Source organism: Brassica napus, chromosome C2 (genome assembly GCF_020379485.1).
Source record: "Brassica napus cultivar Da-Ae chromosome C2, Da-Ae, whole genome shotgun sequence".
Classification (NCBI taxonomy): Eukaryota; Viridiplantae; Streptophyta; class Magnoliopsida; order Brassicales; family Brassicaceae; genus Brassica; species Brassica napus.
Window position 1 is genome coordinate 49,462,022 of NC_063445.1, and position 23,900 is coordinate 49,485,921.

At 30.5% G+C, this 23,900-nt stretch overlaps 2 protein-coding genes and 1 long non-coding RNA gene across 3 annotated transcripts; 2 read left to right on the plus strand and 1 right to left on the minus strand.

Moving 5' to 3' along the window:
- Nucleotides 1-11,746: 11,746 nt before the first annotated feature.
- On the plus strand, nucleotides 11,747-12,720 carry LOC106356196 (basic leucine zipper 43). The gene has a single exon (XM_048747911.1). It carries the CDS (start codon nucleotides 12,022-12,024, stop codon nucleotides 12,559-12,561), a length of 540 nt encoding a protein of 179 aa, XP_048603868.1. The 5' UTR covers nucleotides 11,747-12,021; the 3' UTR covers nucleotides 12,562-12,720.
- Nucleotides 12,721-16,805: 4,085 nt separating this feature from the next.
- LOC125581774 lies at nucleotides 16,806-20,467 on the minus strand. The gene is made up of 2 exons (XR_007319465.1): nucleotides 20,344-20,467; nucleotides 16,806-19,851 (listed from the first exon to the last, which is right to left on the minus strand). It is a non-coding gene; the product is annotated as an uncharacterized LOC125581774 (long non-coding RNA).
- On the plus strand, nucleotides 20,249-22,764 carry LOC106431285 (ceramide synthase LOH1-like). The gene is made up of 6 exons (XM_013872096.3): nucleotides 20,249-20,762; nucleotides 21,315-21,532; nucleotides 21,623-21,778; nucleotides 21,877-22,062; nucleotides 22,143-22,327; nucleotides 22,418-22,764. The coding sequence occupies exons 1-6, from the start codon at nucleotides 20,625-20,627 to the stop codon at nucleotides 22,447-22,449; spliced, it is 915 nt and encodes a 304-aa protein (XP_013727550.1). The 5' UTR covers nucleotides 20,249-20,624; the 3' UTR covers nucleotides 22,450-22,764.
- The last annotated feature ends 1,136 nt before the right edge of the window (nucleotides 22,765-23,900 follow it).

Consider the following 23,900-nt stretch of genomic DNA (forward strand, 5'->3'; position numbering starts at 1 on the left):
AGCTCTTTGAAGCTAGTGTCTCTGTTCTGTTCTGGTTGTTGAACAGGGAGGACGTGGTTGTACTCACAAACATTTATATAGTGGATTGTTGAGTGGACTACGGTCCCGTGGTTTTTCCTTCTCACATCGAGGAGGTTTTCCACGTAAAAATTGTGTGTCTCATTTAGTTATCGCAATTTTGATATCTTGCCATCGTCGAAGTATTTTCTTCACAGGTTCGCACAAGGTCAGGGGAACACGACCATTAGTATTTCCGCTGCGCCGTGTGACTTTCCCCAACATTGATTATGTTCTTTTTGATTGTCTTCTACAAAACCTTTGTTTCTCTTTGAGTTTCCTGTTGAGTATAGTTGAGAAACCACACCTTCTTTGTTTAGCTGTTGAAATTACTATAGACACATTGCAAGTGTTCTTAAATTAAAATGTTTTTAAATTAAAATGTTTTTATTACCCCTCTCTCAGGTAACTACAGAGCAAGTAACTCCATAGTGATCAGAGAATAAGAAAAACAATTGTTATGACAGAGTCTAAACGTTTCAAATGATCCCAAACCAGAAACAGGGGAAAATAGGAGGTGACATCAACGGACCAGAGAGAGTGAGCGACGAGAACAATTTACAGACGACAGACTTTAGAACCCGGAAGAAACCAAGACTGCCGTGTCCAAGATGCAAGAGCATGGACACTAAGTTCTGTTATTACAACATAAACTAGCCTCACCATTTCGGCAAAGCCTATCAGAGATAGTGGACTGTCCATGGGACTATGAGGACTGTGCCCGAGTGTGCAGGAAGCCGCAAAAACAAAAGCGTCTTCTTTTTTTTGTATAGAAAATCAAATAGAAGTCGCACACTGTTGTAAACCATTTTTTTTATTACCGCCACCTCACAATCTCCGAGGCTCTAGAAGCTGCAAGGCTTCATCAGAAAATACATAACAACACTCGAGTCCTGAGTTTTGGATTAGAAGCTCATCAACAACACACTAATCCCATGACACCTATGATTAAGCTACAACGTGACCAGAAAATCTCAAGCGGAGCTAGAAACATGTGTAAAGAATGGATTGTGTCAGCGGCTCCTCATATCACTAATTTCACCTGCATCTAGCCTTTAATCATATATATTAGATGTATCTTCAATACTCATTCTATATGGACGTCATGTTTGTAGATAAAACTGTGTTTGCTTTTGTTCATATCACTAACTTCACCTTCATCTAAAATTGAATCATAAATTACTCATCACATGCATCATATCACAGAATACGATTCATACATGTTTCTCCAAGATTACGTGTATTGCAAACAAGAAATCCACCAAGAACAACATATTTTTTTGTTACTTTTCTTTAATCTATTTTTTTTAAATAGATGAATATTCTCTAACAAATATCATGCTATTCCGACCTTAATATCTATCACCTTCCCAACTACATTCAGATTCCATATCTATTATTCAAATCATATTTAGATTAGATTTAATCAAATCTATATGTATGTTTATATTTTAAACAAACTAATTATGATTAGTTATAAGCACATCGTATAAAGTTGTTAAAATTATATAATAATTTTTTTAAAAAAAATCAAATATTTTAAATTTAACAAATGTAAGTCTAAAGTGATCCAAGTCAAACTATTATACTAAAAATGAAACAAGATTCAATACAAACTAACAACATGTATACAACACAAATTATAACACCATAAAAAATTATATATATATATAAAAAAATATATATACACATATTATATAGGGCAAATCTCCAAAATAGCACATTTCTAAGTTTATGTCACAAAAATAGTCTTCAAAAACAAAAATGACCAAAATAGCATTTTATCTTTTGAAAAATTTAAATTTTTTTTATTTTTCAAAATTTGAAATCTTATCCCAAAACCCCACTCTCCAACTCTAAACCTAAAACCTAAACTCTAAACCCTAAACCCTAAATCCTAAACACTAAACCCTAAATCCTAAACCCCACTCCTTAACTCTAAACCCCACCCTTAAACTCTAAACCCTAAACCATAAACCCTAAATCCTAAACCCTATACCATAAATCCTAAATCTCACCCCTTAACTCTAAACCCATTAATTTACCATTAGGATATAAGTGTATATTTATTTATTTTGATAAAACATTAAGTGCTATTTTGGTCATTTTTATTCTTAGAAGCTATATTTGTGACAAAAAAAAATTTAGTGCTATCCTAGTCATTTTCTCTATTATATACAAAATAAAATAAAATAAAAATTTACAAATCAATTATTAGAATCTAGTATAAAAAATGAAGTTGACATTTGCTGACGCCATTTGACAGAAGTTAGGTTCAAAAGTGCAAATGATATATTTCTCTGATTAGTATATAACATCTAACATTTTTTTTATTTAACCAACGCGGTTGGTCTAAAGGTAGTTGAGGCCCAGAACCAATACGCTTCCCGCAGGTTCGACTCGTGTTGGCCACCCGGGCTAGTGTTAAATCCCAAGAATACGTGGAATGCCGTGAGCCTCGCGGGAATAATCGGTTGACCACGGTCGCCGGAAACCCACGGTTATCTAAAAAAAAAAAATCTAACATTTTCTTTATTTTTATTGTTTCACGTGGCTCTCCTTAATCGTAAAATAACTATATGAAAAGAGGACGTACCAAGCCTTATAATATTTTATCTTATGAATACGAACGGATAGAGACGTATCGATATATTGCACCTCTAATGGTTATAAAAAAAGAAGAAAGCAACTCGAGATAGATACTCGGGATTATCAAACCATTTATTATTAAGTACTCTCTATGTTTAAGTTTCGGCACACATATTATAAAAACAATTAATTTTGTATATTTTCTATAAAAAAACACTATTACTTATAAATCTAACCATATTTCAACCAATAAAAAAAATAAATTTTGCATAACATTAATAAATTTTGGATTGAAAATCGAAAACGACACTTATTTTGTAACGAAAAAAATTCTCTAAAACGATACTTAATATGAAACGGAGAGAGTACAATTTAATCCTGCAATTATATGATCTGATCAATGTATCTGCAAACCAAAACTCAGAAAATTATTCGCATTTTTAACTTTTATTTAGTGGGGTTACGCGTCCATGAAAAATATGGATTAGAGAAAGGCTTACGTAATCTAAACAGATAGGTTAAGTGATTAATTAATTAATTAATTAGTGTTGGAAGAGAAAGCACGAGTGGATCACTACCTTAATTTGATTGTTTAAGTACTATTGTAGCAACATACTTTTTAATAGAAAATGATTCTGAGTTCGATCAAGAGACTGAAACCAATAGGTAGCAAACAAGCCTTTGATAGATGTTTATAAGCGATAAAATGGACCTCCCAAGATTAATATTATCATCATAACTGTGTATCCCAATTTCTTTTTCAGTCAATTAATAGTTAATAAAGATAAGATTACAAGTCTTGAATATAAAATAACCAACAGAGATCATGAAAAAAAAAAAAAATGTGGAAGTGTTTTAAATTATGTGGGGACTGGTCATACATAATTCATCAAAAAATCAAAATTTTCCATACACTCTTCTTCTTTAAGCCCTTTGAATGATCATATATCGTCGCAATTTGATTTGTAGTTGAGATGTATTTCTTTTCTTGTTGCTATAGGAATTTTCCAGTGAAGTTAGCATTCTACACTAGGACCTCTTAATGTGATTTTCTAGCACACTACGGTATATTTTAGGATCATCAACGAAAACTTATTTTATAAATTCTTATTTCAAAAAGATAGATTTTGTAAATTCTTTTAGGCGGTATAAGGTTTATAAGAATATATTCTCATACATATTTAAGTGTGTCTGTAACTTGTAAGTTACAAATTGGAGCTTTAATTAAACTTTACGTGTATGCTTATGCATAATCTACATAATCAAAAGATAGCATTGATCATCTTTATTCGACATTTTGTATTTGCTTTCTTCATTTAGATAATTATGTAGGTTTAAATGATTATATTTAATGTGGAGAAAATAACGAGAATAGAAGTTAAGCATGTAAATAAATGGTTTAAGTTATGTCTTGCTGAATTGTTATTTGGTGCATTAGTTAGTGATTATTGGCCACGAGTGGTCACAAGAAAATGTTTGGACCTACTCATAACAAATTTCAGGACTCAGCTATCAAATTATATCGTGTTTCTGTCCAAATATATTTAATTTTCTTTGGACAATAAGATGTTTTTAAAAAGGTTATGTTAGCCACTAAACTCCGGTTCGCTCTTCGCAAGCTTCGTAGTAGATACGTCTATTTTGTGTATATGTATAGTTATGAACTGAACGTATGTACTTGAACAAGAAAAAACCATACAATATTTCTCAAAGAAAAGCATCCAAATAATTTTTAAACAAGGTATAGTAGATTTGACATATGTTGTATCACACACATTCGATAAGAATCTAAGTGTTATTGATAGTCGGATGCATCTTTCTAAAATTCTTGTAACAAGCCAACGCTTCTTTCTTTCTATAAAAAAAGCCAACGCTTCTTTCTATAAATCTCTGCATATTTTGCTATAGTATTTTCCACTGAACTGTCAATTTGATATATCAAAAAGGGATTTGAACGATTTTTGTTTCTTTCTGAATAATCTTTTTTTAATATATACTTCTTTCAAAAATGAACTGAAAACCAAGTGTAGAGTCACATGATGTTGATCATTGAGGCTGATTAGACGAAGGTTTGTGTATAAGGGCCAGTTTCTTGCCTTCCACATACCTTTTTCAAAGAAGTTTTTCAATTATAGGGTTGATGAATACAACATGGTAAATATCAAAATAAGAACCATTTTAAAGGTTAAGGCAAAACAAGAAAGTTATAAACTGAAAGCGAAAAACATATTAAAAAGTATTTAAAACCAAAACTTGAATTAGAAAGCATCCACCAACTAAAAAAAGTAAAAGGAAGCTTCACATATATTTCCAAACAAAATTAGTGGCGAGAACCCATTTTAGTCGAGAATGGTTAATCTAACTAAAAACAATACTTAATTCTCCAAACCAAGAAGGACAAGTAAGATAAGATCACAAAACCAAAATAACCATAACGTCAGCCGGAACAATAAACAGCCTCAATTCTCCAAAGAAATCTCCAACGCCAAGAAAATAGGTGACACAAACCTGCTTAACTAAAACCGCGTACAAAGATTCAACACAGGGTCATCTCGAAATTTAAAGGATCATAAACATTTTAAAATAAATTTGAATAAAAAATTACTATAATTTGACGTCATATGGTCTATCTATATTGTTAGTTTCAAAACATTTGAGGGTTAAACCATTATGCTTTACCCAGAACCAGGGCCGGCTAAGTAGGAGACAAGGGGTATGACCGCTCCGGATACAAGCTCTGTGTACTCTAATACATTAATAGTTAAAGAGTCTAATTTCTTTTATATATATATATATATATATATATATATATATATATATATATATATATATATATATATATATTTTTATACAAAAAATCATAAAAATAATAAATAAAATTGAAAAAAGTCCAAAAATATTTGATATGTATATAGTTTTATTTTTATCACAAAATATAAAAATATTACTAATTAAAATTTTAAAATAGTTTAAATATTATATGAATATAAATTTTAAAGAGTAAAAACATTTTTTTTGTCCTAGAACTCATAATAGTGTTAAGCCGGCATATTTGAAGTAGTTTCACATTTTTTTTTGCCCTAGAATGAGGGATAATTCGGAGACGAAGCTCTGAACATTAAGTAATCAAATAATTTCCTTCGAAAACTGTGAAACAACGTCAAGTAATTTCCTTCAAAAACTGTGAAACTACGTCAAATATGCCGTTTATTCAAATGATCTATGAGTACGTAATTACGCAATTCTCTCAAATAGATTTTTTAAGTTTTTGTCACAAAAATATAACTCAAAAACTAAAATGAGCAAAATGTTATGAACCAAATTGTGGATGGCTCATAACCAAGAGATTATGATTTGTAATCTTTCAATTTATTTATGACGGTGTAATCTCCTATATAAGAAAACTCTATGTTATGAATAAAAATAGACGTTTCCATTATTTTTATAACACGTTATCAGCACGAAACTCTAAAATCCCTAAGCTAAGAAACCAAAAGAACAAAACCCTAAAACCCTAACCCTAGCCGGCGAACCGACGAACCCTAATCCGATCGCGCCTCTTGTTTTCGCGTCTATTCCAGCTCGCGTCCCCGTCTCAGCTTCAGACGATCTCAGTCCGATCTCAGCCTCAGCCCGTATCCCGGACAGCTCGCGTTCCCGATCAGACGTCTGCAAGCCGATAGCGATTGGCGCACAAGCATACCGTTCGCGTTCCCGACGATCAAGGCGTACCCGATCAGCTCGTGTCTAGCTCGCGGATAGCTCGCGTTCATTCCCGTTTGTGTTGCAGCTGGCGGTTCATAATCTTTGGTGGTCCGGTTTCAACAATCATCTAAGTTAAAGGTAATTCGAAACCTAAGAACCTATAATCGAATTTGGATTGATTGATAAAGAATGAAACCCTAAAACCCTAATCTTTATGAATCAAAACCATAGGGTAATATATCAAAAATCCTAATTGAGTAAATCGAAGCTCTAAAAGTTTGATACCCCAAACCCTAAATCATGTTCCTACATGATTAAAACCCCAAATCGGTTTTTACAAGTTAAAATCCGATAAACCCTAACCCTATATCTATTAACCCTAAATAATATAAGTATCAGAATTAATTATACTATAATTATCAAATAATATATTAAAACCCTAATCGAATATTTTGAAATCAAAAATGTTTTCGGTTTTGATCATTGAGGTTTTAAATCTGATTGAATATGATGCTATGTTGCTAGAATTGTTTAACCGTTAAATTGATAGATTTATTTTCTCATCATGCTTGGTTAATTGTTCATCTGATTTAAAATTGTTTAAACCGACCAGCCTGTTAAAACATTGATTGAATCCGATAGGTTGCTAGCTTGCTTTGCTTATATAATTCGATAGGTTGATAGATTGATTGAGGTTTACTTGTTTAAAATCCGAATGATTTGATTGCATGATTCTTGAGGTTTAATATCATCTGATAGGATTGATAGTTTTGTAATCTGATCTGTTTTAAATAGAAACCATAAATAATCCGTATGATAGGTTATATTGATCTGATTTGGATGTCTTTGAGAATTGAGAATCAGTATGCTAGGTTGATATATTCATGATAAAATCTAATGTCTTGAAGTTTAAAATTGTATGCTAAGTTCGATTAAATTGATTGATCTGATTATATGTTTTTGAGGTTTGATAAATTTGGATACTAGATAAATTATTTACACATAGTTTATGCTAAATACCAATCAGCCTTGAAACTGATTCATTGAAATTCATGCTTGAAATCTATATTCTAGTATTGCTAAAATCAGTCTTGAAACTGATTCATTGAAATTCATGCTTGAAATCTATATTCTAGTATTGCTAAAATCAGCCTTGAAACTGATTGAGTGATTAATAAATCTTTTTACTAGTCTTGCTAAAATCCATTGAGTGTTAAACCCTAATTGCATGATTAATTGAATCCGTTTTTGATAGTCTTGATAAACCATAATATTATGAGCACATAGATATACCTAGTATTGCTGAGACTTGCTAGAAATTGACTGATTGATTAAATGCCTTTAAGATTGATAGTCTCATTGTCCTCACAAGACTGAAATCCGAATTGATTGTTTTTAAGAGTAAGGCCGCATGAAAATTATACCTAAATATTGAGTGATATATGATTTGAGATGTCGAAAATCAACCTGGATTTTGCTGCCCTAAATCTCTCTGGAGATAATTATTTATGGTGGGCATTGGATACAAAGATTATCCTAAAGTCAAAAAGACTTGGTGAATGAATCACAAAAGGCGATAATGCCAAATGAGAAAAATTGATACAGGGCAATATTAATTATTAGTCATCATCTTATTAAGAGTCTCAAAGATCAGTATCTCACTATAGAGAATCCTTTAGACATTTGGACAGAGTTAAAAAAATTGAGATATGATCACCAAAGAACGGCGTTATTACCAAATGCCCTATTTGATTGGAGGAATCCCAGAACCCAGGACTATAAGTCCGTGGATGAGTCTATTGCTAGTTGGGCAAAATAATGGATTACTGATGAGAAACAGTGAATTGAGACCTCCTGGATTAACCCATTACCTGATACCAATAAGGCCGCAGAAAAAAAAAGTAACTACGTCCAGAATGATAGACCACACGGCCATGGCCGTGGAGGGTGGAAAGGATGTGGCCATGGCCACTATAACACATTTGGCCGTGGGAATCACTATGGCAGAGGCCGTGGGTATCAACCCAATTTGAGCCATGGTCAAGGCAGTGGCCGTGGTATATCCTTTAAACCACAAAGCTCGACCAAATCAGTGTGCCATAGATGTTGAATGGGGAACCATTGGGCTAAGATATGAAGGTATCACCAGTTTGAAAGAAGACTATGGCTAGACTAATATATTATTGCCTAAGGGTATGCATCTAAAAATCAGTGATGCCTTATATTCACCCAGCTCTAAGAGCAAGAGCAGCCTATTGAGTTTTAAAGATATAAGAATGAATGGTTTCCATATTGAAACAATGGGCGAAGAAAACAAAGAGTTCCTTCAGATATATGTATAAAATCGCCCAAGACCATAATAAGCCCTAAAGACTATACATGCATTCTCTACTGACCTAGACTATGCATAGATCAGTATGATATAGGCTAAAAGCCTGCGAAAAAATACACTTTATGGCACGACCGGATTGGCCATCCTGGTCCAAACATGATGCGAAAATTGATATTCAAAAGGCACACATTAAAAGATAAGAAGAGTTATCCCAAAGAATCTCACGTGTGTAGCATGAACACAAGGGAAACTCATTAGGCCATCACCAGTAAAACGGCTACGAGCCCCTTTTTCATAAATAAAGACTATATGTCTAGATAATACTGGTGAATACATGTCCCAAGCGTTTAAATGATTATGGTATGTCTATGGGGGTAAGTGTGGACAATTCTGTGATACATGTCCATACAAAGAACGGCTTGGCCAAAATCTTTTAATACGCAAATAGCTGATTGATAGACCATAACTTATGAGGTCAAAACTCTCATTCACAGCTTGGGCCACACGAAATTTACATGCACCTAAGTTAATACGCATCAAGCCATTTAGTGAGCATAGATATCCCCTATCACAATTATTAACGGGTCAAGAGCCAGACATACCCCATCATAAGACATTTGGATGTGATGTCTATGTATTAATTGCTCCACCACAGAGAACTAAGATGGGACCTCAAAAGGAGGATGGAGATATATGTTGGATATGATTCTCCCACAATAATAAAGTACTTTGAGCCAACTATGGGTGATTATATTTGAGGCTAGGTACAAAGATATTTTAAGACCAGGAGGAAAAAAATAATAAAACTGGTAAAAGAATGGTAAAAGAAATAGAATAGAATCAACCATCAATGTCTTGGCAAGATCCCCGGACTAAAGAATGTGAAATAGACGTCCAAAGATTATACATTTACAAAGCTAGCTAATCAAATGCCAGACACATTTGCTTACCCGAAAAAGAATGACTAAGTCATATATAAACCAGCTTGTAAAGCACCAGAATTTGATGTCCAAGAAGAGACACAGTTAAGTTGCTACAGAGTCTAGACAACGTATGAAACGTGGTAGGCCAATAGGTTTCAAAAGATAAGAATCCTAGGAAACTAAAGAAAGATGCAGAGAATGATAATCAAAATCAAAATCCAAATCCGAGGTTACTAAGGAAACCATCCCAGACATGGAGATGAGGCCGACTGGCTCTAAGGTACAGGTACCAAACAATGTAGCTTGGGACGCCAAGCTGCAAAGTATTAAAGGTCCTGATAATAATGAATCTCAATCGATTATATCATGTCTGGAACATAATGGAACCAATAAGGAATGTAGACATAAGATGATTTATTTGCATACAAGGTAGCACTTGAATTTATGAATATAAGCGAGGATCATGAACCCACATCAATATAAGAGTGCGCACTCGTAGAACAGATTGGATTAAATGGAAACGTGGGGTTAAATAGTTTAAGGAAGAAAGGCGTATTTGGCCATATGATTAAGACGTCATATGATGTTAAAACCAGTGGATATAAATGGGTCTTGTGAGAAATAGAAATCGTGAGATATAAAGCTGATGTTGCACAAGGATTCTCACAAAGACTAGTAATAGATTATGAGGAGACATACTCCCATGTGGTGGATGCAACTACTTTTATATTTCTCATAAGTCTGGCTATATAAGAGAAAAAATTAGACTTGGAGCAAGTTGATGTAGTGACTGCATATTTATATGGTCCACTGGATAATGAAAGTACTAGAGGGTATTGAGCTGAAAGTACAGCAAGTTCTCGAGAACAATATTGATAATCATCAAAGTATATGATCTGAATATCCTATGAACCTCTGGATACAATTTCTCAAACAGTTGAATATCTCAAGAAAGAGTTTGAGATGAAAGATCTTGGAAAATAAAGTTTTGTTTGGGATTACAGCTTGAGTACATTAACAATGAAATCCTTGTGCATCAAATAGTATATACAGAAAAGGTACTCAAGAGATTTAATATGGACCGGTCTCACCCATTATCTAGTACATGGGCGTGAGATCACTTATTTTGGACACTGATCCATTCAGTCCAAAGGTGGACGATAAAGAAGTCCATTTAGTCATGAGATGGACGATGCAGAAGTCTTGTTTTAGACACTGATCTGTTTGGTCCATAAGAAGGACGATGAAGAAGCCTTTGATTTTGGTTTATTTTATACTAACCAGCCTAAATAGAGGTTATTTGGTTTTGTTGATTTGTTTTTCAGACAAGTTATGTTTTACACATGGTGGTACACGCATATCACATCAACATCATCCAAGATTTCGTGTGTGTGTATTTGAGGTTGATGACTCAATATGTTCAATCAGATTGTGGCATGGCCGATGGTAAAGAAGAACCAACTATCATGTTCGAGGACGAAGCATATTCTGCCCAAGATCTTCATCACCCACGGATTGCAGAAAATTGGAGAGATCCAAAGGACCTTCAGTAATGTCCAAATCAGGGGGAGTAATGTGTGTTATACTTTTTTTCCTTCACCATGGTTTTGTCATAATTGGGTTTTCCTGATAATGTTTTAATGAAGCAATATTAAAGCACATTACAAGCTCTATGGCATCCAAGGGGGAGTGTTATGAACTAGATTGTGGATGGTTCATAACCAAAAGATTATGATTTGTAATCTTTTCATTTATCTATGACGGTGTAATCTTCTATATAAGGAATCTCTATGTTATGAATAAAGATAGACTTTTTCTTTACTTTTATAACACAAAATAGCATTTTTTATTTTGAAATTTTTTATTTTTTTATTTTTTTTTAATTTGAAATCTTATCCCTAAAACTCCACTTCTCTAACTCTAAACCCTAAACTCTAAACCCTAAACCCTAAACCTTAAACTCTAAACTCTAAACCTCACCCCTTAACTCTAAACTCTAATGCCTATATTAATTAACTATATGGGTATAAGTGTATATTTACTTCTTTTCTTTTGATAAAACATTTAAATCTATTTTAGTCATTTTTATTTTTAAGGTCTATATTTGCGACAAAAAAATTTTAGGTCTATCCTGAAAAATTTCTCATGTAATTATGTATGGTTATTTTTCACTCTTCCGTTTAAATAAATTAGGATTTATGATTAAAAAGGATTTTTGCATAATATGCTCTACAATAATATACACACTATCCATTTGGACCCACTTCTCCATGATGCATTCCTTTTCTATTTCTCCAACATTATAAAACACTCCTAAACCCTCCTCTTGCTTTAAACCAACTTCTTCCCACAAATAAAATCAAGTATACAAACTGTTTCATATTCATCTCTTACTCTTAGAAACCAAATAAATCAATGATTCCGGTGGAAATCACCGGATATTATCAATATTTATCGCCGGAAAACTTAGCAACACTCCCGGCGGAATTCAACATAATAAATATGCCCTCATCTCCAACATCTTCCTCTTCCTTAACATACTTAAATGATCTCATCAACAACAACTACTCATCATCATTCATCCGTCAAGATCTCATGATGAGCAACAACTCAACTTCCGATGAAGATCCTCAGCATCATCATCATCAGAGCATCATCATAGTCGACGAGAGGAAACAGAGGAGGATGCTTTCAAACAGAGAATCCGCTAGGAGGTCGAGGATGAGGAAACAGAGACATCTTGATGAACTCTGGTCTCAGGTGATAAGGCTTCGCAACGAGAACAACTGTCTTATTGATAAGCTGAACCGTGTATCGGAGACTCAAGATAGCGTATTGAAGGAGAATTCTAAACTCAAAGAAGAAGCTTCTGAACTCCGACAACTTGTATGTGAACTAAAATCTAACAAGAACAGCGACGATGACAACAACTTTGTAAGAAAGTTATCGGAATGAGATTGTGGTTTCTTTGTATCAATCGAAAAGATCAAGGGGTTTTGGGTTTTGGTTCTTTCTCGAATATAAAGTTGGTGATGATCATATATTAGTATATTATATTGTATGCATACTATATATATTGAAGTTAGATAATATAACTTATAGTTCTTGAGCGTATTTCTGTTATCTACTCTCTCTTCTTTTTCTATTTTTAAATCCCCTATATATTATTTGTGAAACATTACAACTTCTTTCTGTAGCCACATGTCATCACTAAGATGATTCTTAGAATTACTAGAGAAATAGGTTGGTCCATCTAATTATATAATAAACTTTTTATTAAACTAACCATAAATTCATTATTAATGTCAATTATTATTTCCTTAAATAAAGATTACGGAATTGCCTAATGTAGGTAAAGTATATATGACAATTAATGATTTTGAATAAAAAAGATATGATAAAAAAATGTATCTTCTATCAAATTTGTTTAATTTAAAACTATTAAAATAACTTTAAAAAAAATAACCATATTATAAAAATTTAGATTTTTCTGTATATTTTATATTTTGAATTTTAAAAAATGACTACAAATTACTAAAATTGTTAAAAGTCTCACATTCAAATTTTGCGATCCATGGTTTAAAATTTTTGTTATGACAAAATACAAATGATTACAAAATCATATAAGTAAAAGTCTAATTTAATTAATCATTAAGATTTAAAATATATATGTATATATATATCATTCTAAATTAAACTATAAATCATATTGAATAAATAAATATTTTAGTTTCAAAATTTACTTTGAATAATTTTTTTGATAAAAGTTTTGAACTAACATTGATAATTTTTTTTAAATTATCAATTACTAAAATTATTAGTCCCACAATGAAAATTTTGTTATCAGTAATTTAAAGTTTTTGCTATTAAAGATACACATGATCAAAAAAAAAATATGGGTAGAAAACACCTTTAAAAAAAAATAGACATTAATATTAAAAATATACTATGTATGTTAATATCATTTAAATTTAATTACATATCCTATCAAATTTTTATAAAAAACTGTTTGTATTAATAAAATTGATTTATACGTTCGCACCAATTTTATTATATATGTAATAGTTACTGACTTTTAATTATTTAATATATATTTATTATTTCATAATATGTAAGAACATATAATACATAAAATAATTTTTATATATATAATTTTTATCCCGCGCAAGGTGCGGATCTTAATCTAGTTATTATTATAACTTAGGAGTAATCATAATCATAGACATACCGGGTAACATTAATAAGTATTAATAGATTCCACAACTCTGCAGATCCGGATTCTAATTGATTCATTCCACATTTCCATTAATTAGAATTTGTAAACAACGAATCTATATTATTAAAACAAAAGTACAAAATAAAATTATCCCTTAATTTTACCATTTATTTACATTAGAATGCTATTGAGATATTTATTGAACATATATTTAAATATGCTTTTATTTTCCTAATTTAAATAATAGATTTAAGCATTTAATGCCTTTTTCCTAATTTAAATAATAGATTTCATTAATCAAATCTTAACCAAAATAGATTTTCTAATATATTTTATACTAACATATTAAATATTTTTAATATTTGTTAGTAATAAATAATAAAATAAAAAATTACACATCATAATCAATTTATATAACATATAAAAAAATATAAAATACTTTATTCATATATTGTTAGTATAATGCTTTCATAATATAAGTCCAATTAGTTATAAATATTGGATTTTTTATATGACACATTGTTAATATATATATTATTAAAACAGAAGTACAAAATTGTTAATTGTCTATTATATCACAATGTGTCATATAAAAAATCCAATATTTATAACTAATTGGACTTATATTATGAAAGCATTATACTAACAATATATGAATAAAGTATTTTATATTTTTTTATATGTTATAGAAATTGATTATGATGTGTAATTTTTTATTTTATTATTTATTACTAACAAATATTAAAAATATTTAATATGTTAGTATAAAATATATTAGAAAATCTATTTTGGTTAAGATTTGATTAATGAAATCTATTATTTAAATTAGGAAAAAGACATTAAATGCTTAAATCTATTATTTAAATTAGGAAAATAAAAGCATATTTAAATATATGTTCAATAAATATCTCAATAGCATTATAATGTAAATAAATGGTAAAATTAAGGGATAATTTTATTTTGTACTTTTGTTTTAATAATATAGATATATTAACAATTATGTAATACATTTTAATTTACAAATATATATTATACCATTTGTACAAAGAAAAATTTAAAGTGAAAGCAAATATTTATACGGTCATGGGTCAAGCTCTAGAAATAAACAACAACAGCGCAAGTTTATTTTTCTTAAACAAATTTATTTTAATATATATTATAGTTCCAAATATGTTTATATATTTTATGTATTTATAAATTTATTTTCTTTGTTTTTTTAGGGATGCTAAGATTTTGAAAATGAAAAAAATTATGACCTACCTCTATATTATTTTAATTAGGATAAAATTTATATCATAATATTTTGTTAAATTTTAATTTTTAATTTTATTATAACTGCAAAGATTAATTTTCAATATAAATTTATATTTAAATAATATAAATACATCATTTAATATAAACTAGAAAAACATAAAACATAAAATAAATACCCGTATGGTCGGATGGATCAAGGTCTAGTATTAATTAAAAGATTTACGTGGTTATGTGACTTCGGTTATTTGATTTCACACCTTACTATTCTGTAAAAATTGTTATTTTCCACTCGTATATATTATGTCGCCATGTAACAAAATTAGAATCAATGTTATTCTTACTTGAAAAATCTTCTTAAACTCATCAATATTCCATATCCCTATTAAAATAGAAACATTGTAATAAATGTGTTTACACTAAACTAGACACATGTCACGTATAAACGCATTGTAATAAATGCGTTTACACTAAAATGGACACATGTCACATGTAGAGAGTTTTTCAACCAAATTCTACATAAATATGTTCACACTATGTACTTTACGTTTTTTTGATATAAAACTCACATGCATGATTCTTCTTTACATTATTTTTACTGTTTACGAATAGAGCTAGATAAGTTATTCAAAAAATTTGATTCGATTCGTTATCCGTTTTGATTCGAACTGAAAAATCCGGATATTCGTTATTCTACGAAGCAAATCAAATACTAAAATGCAATATCCGTAAAAAAAAAAAAACAAATCACAAATATCAATATTTATAGGAGCGGATATCCAATTTGATCTGTTATATGTATATATATATATACATATATTTACAGAATTATATATAAGTTATATATTATAGTTTATATAAATTTTAAAATATTTTTCTTTTTAAATAATTTCATTTTTCATGTATTATTTTGAAAAATATCATTAATATTAATTAACAGTATCTTTATATATTTATCAACCATCTTTATATACTTTTACATATACATAGATGTGCACATTGAGAGCACCTTATAACTAAGTATTTACCACGACTGAAATATCTAAGTTTTTTGGAATTTAAAATATTTTTTTTGTTAATGCTTATTTTACTATCGACCAAATTGTAGTAAAATAATTTGTCTTAATAATTTTTTTTTTTACTATTATCAGTTTAGAAACTATAATATGAAACCATTGGAATTTGGTTCGACATCACGGCTATCTAAGATTCATAACATGAAAACAAACAAATAATAGTAATTCTTGATTATCAGTGGAAAAAAAAACCAAAAACATCAAACATTTTAACCGAACAAACCAAATAAATATTAATTTAAAATAATAGTTATATTTTAGGAGATTTAAAACCAAAAAATAACATAAAACCGAATAGATATCCAGATTAAACAGATTAATGTCTTCTTATTAAAAAATAATGAAACTAATAATCACATTCTGCAAGACGCGGATTATTACCTAGTAAAGATAATATTTGAAGTATATATTCTGACATAAATACTTCGAACACGTAAGATATTTCTAGAAAGAGTAACAAAAGACAAAATAGTAAGAAAAACTTAAATAATGTAACACTGTTTTAGTTACAAACAAGAAAAAAATGAAAGTGGTATGATAAAAATAAAGACCAGTTGGTCCGGTGGAGCTCTTGGTCCGAAGAATTGATAAGAATATACGCAACAAGTTCACAATCTTAAGAAGGAGAGGTGATAAAGCATTAGGAGATAGGATGGTCTACTGGTTTAACACAAGAGAAGATTAAAAAAAGCAAATAGGAGTTGGAGGTTTTAGATTAATAGAGTTTAAATTGGTGTTCAATTAAATGTTGTATCTTTTGATGTAAGAACAGTCTTTTTTTTTAGTTAAATTTAACATTTAATTCAAAAATAAAAAATAAAATAAAATAAAGACCAGTTGAAAAAAATTGAAGACCAGTAATAACGACCTCTATTAACAAATCGGGAGAGTTTTTTTGCCGCATAAATACACTTGCACTAAACATCATTGAAATATTCATAGCGAACAAAAAATAAAACAAAAGATTACTAAAATGGTGGCCCTTCTTCCCTTCTTTTACTTTTGTAATTTAATCAAATACTTAATCATCAGATTTTCTTTTTCTTAGGAGAAATCTCTAGGATAGACGTAAAAAAGTTTTTGTCACAAATATACACTTATACTTTAATTAATCTAGACATTAAAATTTAGAGTTAACGGATAGGATTTGAGGTTTAGAGTTTAAGGTTTAGAGTTTAGGATTTAGTTTTTAGGGTTTAGAGTTTAGGGTTTAGAGTTTAGAGTTTATGGTTTAGAATTGAGGAGTGGAGTTTTGGGTATATGATTTCAAATTTTTAAAAATAAAATTAAATTAAATTTTTCAAGAAAAATGCTATTTTAATTATTTTAATTTTTGAGGTTTATTTTTGTGATAAAAACTTAAAAAAGAATATTCTAAAGAATTGTCATTTTCTTATTGCTACGATCAACTTTTTTCCCAAACCTTTTTATCCGTTTAAATCATCACTCCGACTGCGACAAACCCACCAAGAATGTTTTCTTGAATTTTACCTGGCGCATTACTATTATGCTAAACTTGAGCACTATTATTTGACCTACTATTTTTTTCTTCGAGGTTTAACTTTTTCACCTACTTAAACACACATATGGGTAATAGTCGTCTATTTTCAACCACAAGTTCATAAACTGTGAAAAAGTTCAGTAAGAAAAAGGTTTATAAACTGCATTAACTTTCAGCCACAAATTTCACATATTTATTCTCATAACATTAATGCTATTACCGACAAGTATTAACTATTAACCCATCGGAATCACACATCTTAGGATTTGGTCGAATTATCTGTAGATAATTATTATACAGAAAATATATGAATAGTAGTTACGAATCGGTTTGGACCTAGACACAGTAGACACCACGATCCTTATATTCAACAACGTTGGTCAATGTTAAAAATAATTCCAAAGAAGTATTTTCTTTATGCAAAATTGAACAGTTGAACAATATTCTATGTGTCTATTACCATACCCCGGTGACTTTTTCAATGGTCAAGTTCTGACCCTTTCCCATTACGTTGTCTAATATGAGATCTATTCAATTATGTGTTTGGTAATTGCTGAATAGTTATATATAAAAAACATATGGTTGATGTGATGAGTCAAGTTTGAAATGAAAGAAGACAAATTCTATAAAAGGAGACACAAGAAGACAAAAGAATGGCGGAGGGTGCTAGTGCCTGCCAACAATATCGAAGCCTAGAGCGTTTTCGAGAATCGAGACTATTAAAATGTGTATTACTCGCTCCCCGGTTTCACAAATAATATTATTTCAAAGTTTTCACATATATTATTTCAAAGTTTTCACATATATTAAAAATTATTTAAAATTTTTATTTTAGATTTTGTTTAAATATTATTGAAAAATTCAAATTAATATATTAAAATAATGGGATGAAATCAAAATTTTATTTGAAATTTTACCATAAAATATAAAATAATATTTTTTTATGAAATACCAATAAATATCCAAACCGACACTCTTTGCAAATATATTTATTTTGTTGGAAACTTGGAGTTTTGTAGATAATCATGTTGACCAAAATAATTTACTTTTTTTTGTTAGAGGATTTTCATTGACCAAAATAATTTACAAAACCTATGTTTAATTAAAAACAGTACTATTACGTGTCTATGCAGAAAAAAAAATCTAATTAATCTTATACCTTAAATTTATTAAAAAGTAAGCAAATAATTATTTTAAATAATATTAAACATGTTCAGATTTACTTGGATATTTTGATTAGTTATATTAGGTTGTACAAATATAACAAAAATTAACAAGCAAGCTAAAATTTGAGAAATATAAGAATTTTTTATATTGATAAAGTAGAATATTTTTGGTTTACTAAAAGGATATGGAGTTATAGAGTTATTCTATTTAAAATATTTTGATTACTTTGAAAATATATTCTATGTTGTGTAAGATCATGTTTTAAAAAGGAACTTTATTTTTTAAAATTTTTTTTTTTGTCGTCTAGAATTTTATTAATGGATCGAAAGCCCAAATAAAAACCAAGTTCGAGACTACAACAACCATAAATAAAAAGCACAAAGACAAACCGATCACTTGCAAAACCAAACTTGGGCCTAAAGCCCACAAAAAAAAACTCATTACCAACACGAGACAGTAACCCGTGTCGTAATCGAAACCTCCGGAGCTATCACGACGATTCTACGGATCAACGTCGACGGCATAGACTAACCGGATACTCTCTGTTCCACCTGAACATTATACTCAAAGCTCGAGCCAATGAACCAAACACACTGAAGGATCTACGAGACCCACAAAGCTAACAACCGCCTACAATCGTTCATAATCATTCAAGATACTTTCAAACGCCACATACAACCGAGTGGAGGAGAAAGTCCTCTGAGACTTAGAAAGAGAGGCAAGAAGAACAACTGAAGCGCTCTGGATGGTAGATCTACCTGAGAAAAAGCCGGCGATCGAGATGCTAGAGAAGCCATCCCTTCCCGAAGACACAAAGCCGGCGATCGAGATGCTAGAGAAGCCATCCCTTCCCGGAGACACAAAGCCGGCGATCGAGATGCTAGAGAAGCCATCCCCTCCCGGAGACAAAAACCGGCAAAACCGATGCTGAAAGAGCCATCGCTTCCCAGAGATAGAGCCGGACGACCATCGAGGAAGAAGGCGCGTCACCGGAGACTTAAACAATCGAATCACTGATCCGATTCACAGAAGAACTTAAAAAACACAAGACGAAATTAAACAAGATTTAGCTCAAACTAAAGAGGAGGAGCAGATCCTCCCTCACGTAGCGACGGTGAGAAGCACGGCCAACTACGGAGGGAGATCGGTGGCTATGGAGTTTTTCTTCTTCTTCTGGTTTTGATGAAAGAGAAAAGCGATAAGGAGAGTTCCTTATTTTTTTAAATTTATAAATTTTTTATTTGTATATGTTATTTGAAAATATTGAAAAAAAATTAATAATAGTAATTAGATGTAATATTTTTATTTCATTAAAAATACTTATGTAATTAACCGTTGTAAGATATAATGTGAGTATGGCACGTGAAAAACTGACTCTCAACAAAATAATATTGTATATATATGAAATCTCTTTAAATAATATTTTTTTTTTTTGTAATGTTTCCGTGTTAAAATATTATTTCTTTGTAAAAGAAAATCACATACCATAATTGGTAAAATATTTATAATTAAAATAAATATATTACCCGTCTAGATATGGATCCATCGGATGCTGATATCCTTCCGTTTCGTCGCGGCCATTAGACTAAACAAACCTCTCAATTTTTCTCAGAGCGACAAATCTCTCCAGTAACTCTGATCCGATCAACAATCTCATCATTGTCGTTATCAGATCAATCAAATTCTCAATCGATCGCATTTGATTAAACTTTTTCTTCTCCGAATCTGGGTCAAACCCCACCGACGAGATTCCGATGTGGGTTCTTCTGATTTGATAATCTGATTGCAAAGTTCGAAACTTTCCGAGATGGGTTTCTTCGAATCGGTGAAATCGATCAACTGGGAACACGAATCGTTCCCTACTTACCAGGATTTTGTCTGTTTGCCTCTCTTCGCAGTGTTCTTCCCTTCGATACGGTTCCTTCTCGACAGATTCGTCTTCGAGGTACATTACTTTTTGATTTGTCTTCTCTATGAATCGCATTTAATACAGAAAGTACATGTCTTTGACATCTTATAGTATATCTACAGTATGTACATCTCTCTCTCGCTCTCTCTCTCTCTCTCTCTCTCTCTCTCTCTCTCTCTCTCTTATGTGTAGCTTTAAGGTCAAGTTTCTACTTTTAGCAACGACCCTTGTGAGCAATCATTACTATTACTGACTCGTGTCTCTGATTGAATCTTTGCTTATCAGTGCAGTGTTGGTGAAGATTGTAGGATAATTTTTATTTTCATTTTTGTTCTATCTATGTTGATGAATAGATCTCTCTTTTATGTGTAACTTGAATGCTACGTTTCTACTTTTAGTAACTACCCCTTGTGAGTAATCATCACATTGTTGATGAATAGATGTACACACACACATACAGCATGTGCATCTCTCTCTTGTGTGTAATTTTAATACTGAGTTTTTAATTTTAATAGCAATGTTGATTGTAAGAGAAAGTTTTAATTTTTATGGTTTGGTTCCATTTGTGATGAATGTGGTGTCTTGCAGAAAGTGGGAAGGTTCTTGATTTATGGAAGGCAGAGTCCGAAAAAGAATGACAAGAAGACGAAAATCAGAAAATTCAAAGAATCGGCTTGGAAGTGTATCTACTACCTCTCAGCTGAGGTGCTTGCCTTGTCTGTGACATACAACGAGCCTTGGTTTACAGACACTCTCTACTTCTGGATTGGTCCTGGAGATCAGATTTGGCCTAATCAACAGATGAAGTAAGAGTTTTCGTTGATGGTGGGATTTTGCTAGAGATATGATCGATCACTAATGAAATCTTCTTCTTGTTATTTATATGTTGCTTGCAGGATAAAGTTGAAGTTTTTATATATGTATACAGCAGGGTTCTACACATACTCTATCTTCGCGTTGATCTTTTGGGAGACAAGACGTTCTGACTTTGGTGTTTCAATGGGTCATCATATCACTACTGTTATCCTCATCGTCCTCTCCTACATCTGCAGGTAAATGTTACTACATATATTGTTGTGTTAAGAGGAAAGGTATCTATCTATCTATCTTTACATTCTTTTGTTTCTTTGGATGGATGTTGGTTTATTAGATTCTCTCGTGCTGGTTCTGTTGTTCTTGCACTCCATGACGCGAGTGATGTGTTCCTTGAAGTTGGGAAGATGTCCAAGTACAGTGGATTTGAGGGTATAGCAGCCTTTTCGTTTGTTCTTTTTGCTTTGTCTTGGGTCCTTCTACGTCTCATTTACTATCCTTTGTGGATCCTTTGGAGCACGAGGTTTGTTTATATACAACAACTTTTCTATCTTGAATGTGTTTTATTAGACTTGTGTTTAATAAGGTGTTGGTGAGTCACAGCTATCAGATTATTATGACTGTGGACAAGGAAAAGCATCCAATCGAAGGACCGATCTACTACTACATGTTCAACACTCTCTTGTTTTGTTTGCTTGTCCTTCACATATTCTGGTGGGTTTTGATTTACCGGATGCTTGTGAAACAAGTACAGGATCGAGGCAAGCTTAGTGAAGATGTCAGATCCGGTATGTTTAGTGAAAATCTTATTGACTATGATGATATGCATGTTTTGGATCGTTGAAGTAGTGGTTAACCAAGTTTGTGTATTTCTGCAGATTCTGAAAGCGATGATGAACATGAAGATTGATTGCAACTTTGGGACTCTATTTTTTATAAACAGAGGACTTTCAAGCTTCATTTCATAATCTTTCTGGTTGTTTGCTAAAATTTAAAAGTGGGGAGGAACTTAACCAGAGCAAACCGGTTTTTAAATTGATCAGATAACTTTGGGAATTTTGCATTGGTTTTCTCAAGATTTTGTTTAGACATTGTTTCACTTGTTTTTTCTTCTCTAGTGTTATTTTATGGACATCTTTTGTTGTTTTGGAATAACACAAATTCTTGTATCACCGAATGTCGTAACATTTTGACTAGGTAAGTGAATAATTCTCAGAGTTTTATATTTTAAATTCCAGTGATAAATTTCAATGGCTACGACTGATATGTTTTTTAATCCGATATCCAAGTTATTTAATACTATTACTACTGTAATTTTTTAAAATAAAAATACATAAATAACTGGGAGAATCTTCTAAAAAACTCTAAATGATTTTTCTACTAGAGAAACACACAGAGTAAACCAAAAGAAATTTCATCAAAAAAGTATTTAAAAAGGAAAAGATTTTCATAGCATTACTCTGTAAATATACAATATAAATAAATATTCAAAAATCCAAATTATTTTGTTTTTTAAAGAAATTGAATCGAAATTTTTATTCATTTTTTTTATAAATCTGAAAATATATGAATCTGTTTTACAATTTATTTTTAGATCTTAATTATTATTATTTTTAAAAATCTTAAACTTCACCTCCAAGACTCCAACCCACCATTCAAATCATAACTCTAAATCTAAATTAGTTAATTTAGGGATAATATTATTTTGAATGTCTTTAATAAAGTTTATTTTAGCTATTTTGATTTTTATGTGCTATTTTTGATAAAATATTTTTAATAGCTATGATAGCTTATTTTTCTAAATAATTCAGTTTGAATAATAAACAACTAGGTGGTTGTCAAAGAATTCGCGAATATAAATATTGAATAAAAATATATATTATGTATAGAACGTAAAGTTTCTATAAATTTGATGTAAATAACTGATGAATATTTAATAATAACAAATGTTTGTGAAATTATATAAGTAATTATCATATTTACTTTTCCAACATATATTATGCATCTTTTTCAACCTTTTTTTATTTATTTATTTTGTTATAGTTACGTTCTTTTTATTAAATTTTTGCTTATGTTTTCTTAATTTTTACATATTTTTTGCTAAATATTTATTTTTCTCAATAAATAGTAATACAAATTATACAATTAATAAACCAAAAATCTATCTTATAAGTCTTTTTAGTCATAACATTACCTTATTCACTTTATTTTTGATTTAAGTGCAAAAAAAATTTTTAATCAAAGTTTTCGCATGTTCTTTTAAATAGAATTCGTCCAATCTTAGAAACTTAATTATTTATAAAGCATATATATATATATATATATATATTATAAAAAATTAATAATTATTAAAAGATATGA

Bases quoted from the DNA above. Each gene is read 5' to 3' on its own strand.
- LOC106356196 (XM_048747911.1), top strand. From the start codon at position 12,022: ATGATTCCGGTGGAAATCACCGGATATTATCAATATTTATCGCCGGAA.
- LOC106431285 (XM_013872096.3), top strand. From the start codon at position 20,625: ATGGGTTTCTTCGAATCGGTGAAATCGATCAACTGGGAACACGAATCG. The intron at 20,763-21,314 runs GTACATTACTTT...GGTGTCTTGCAG, and splicing joins TCGACAGATTCGTCTTCGAG to AAAGTGGGAAGGTTCTTGAT. The intron at 22,063-22,142 runs GTTTGTTTATAT...GGTGAGTCACAG, and splicing joins TGGATCCTTTGGAGCACGAG to CTATCAGATTATTATGACTG.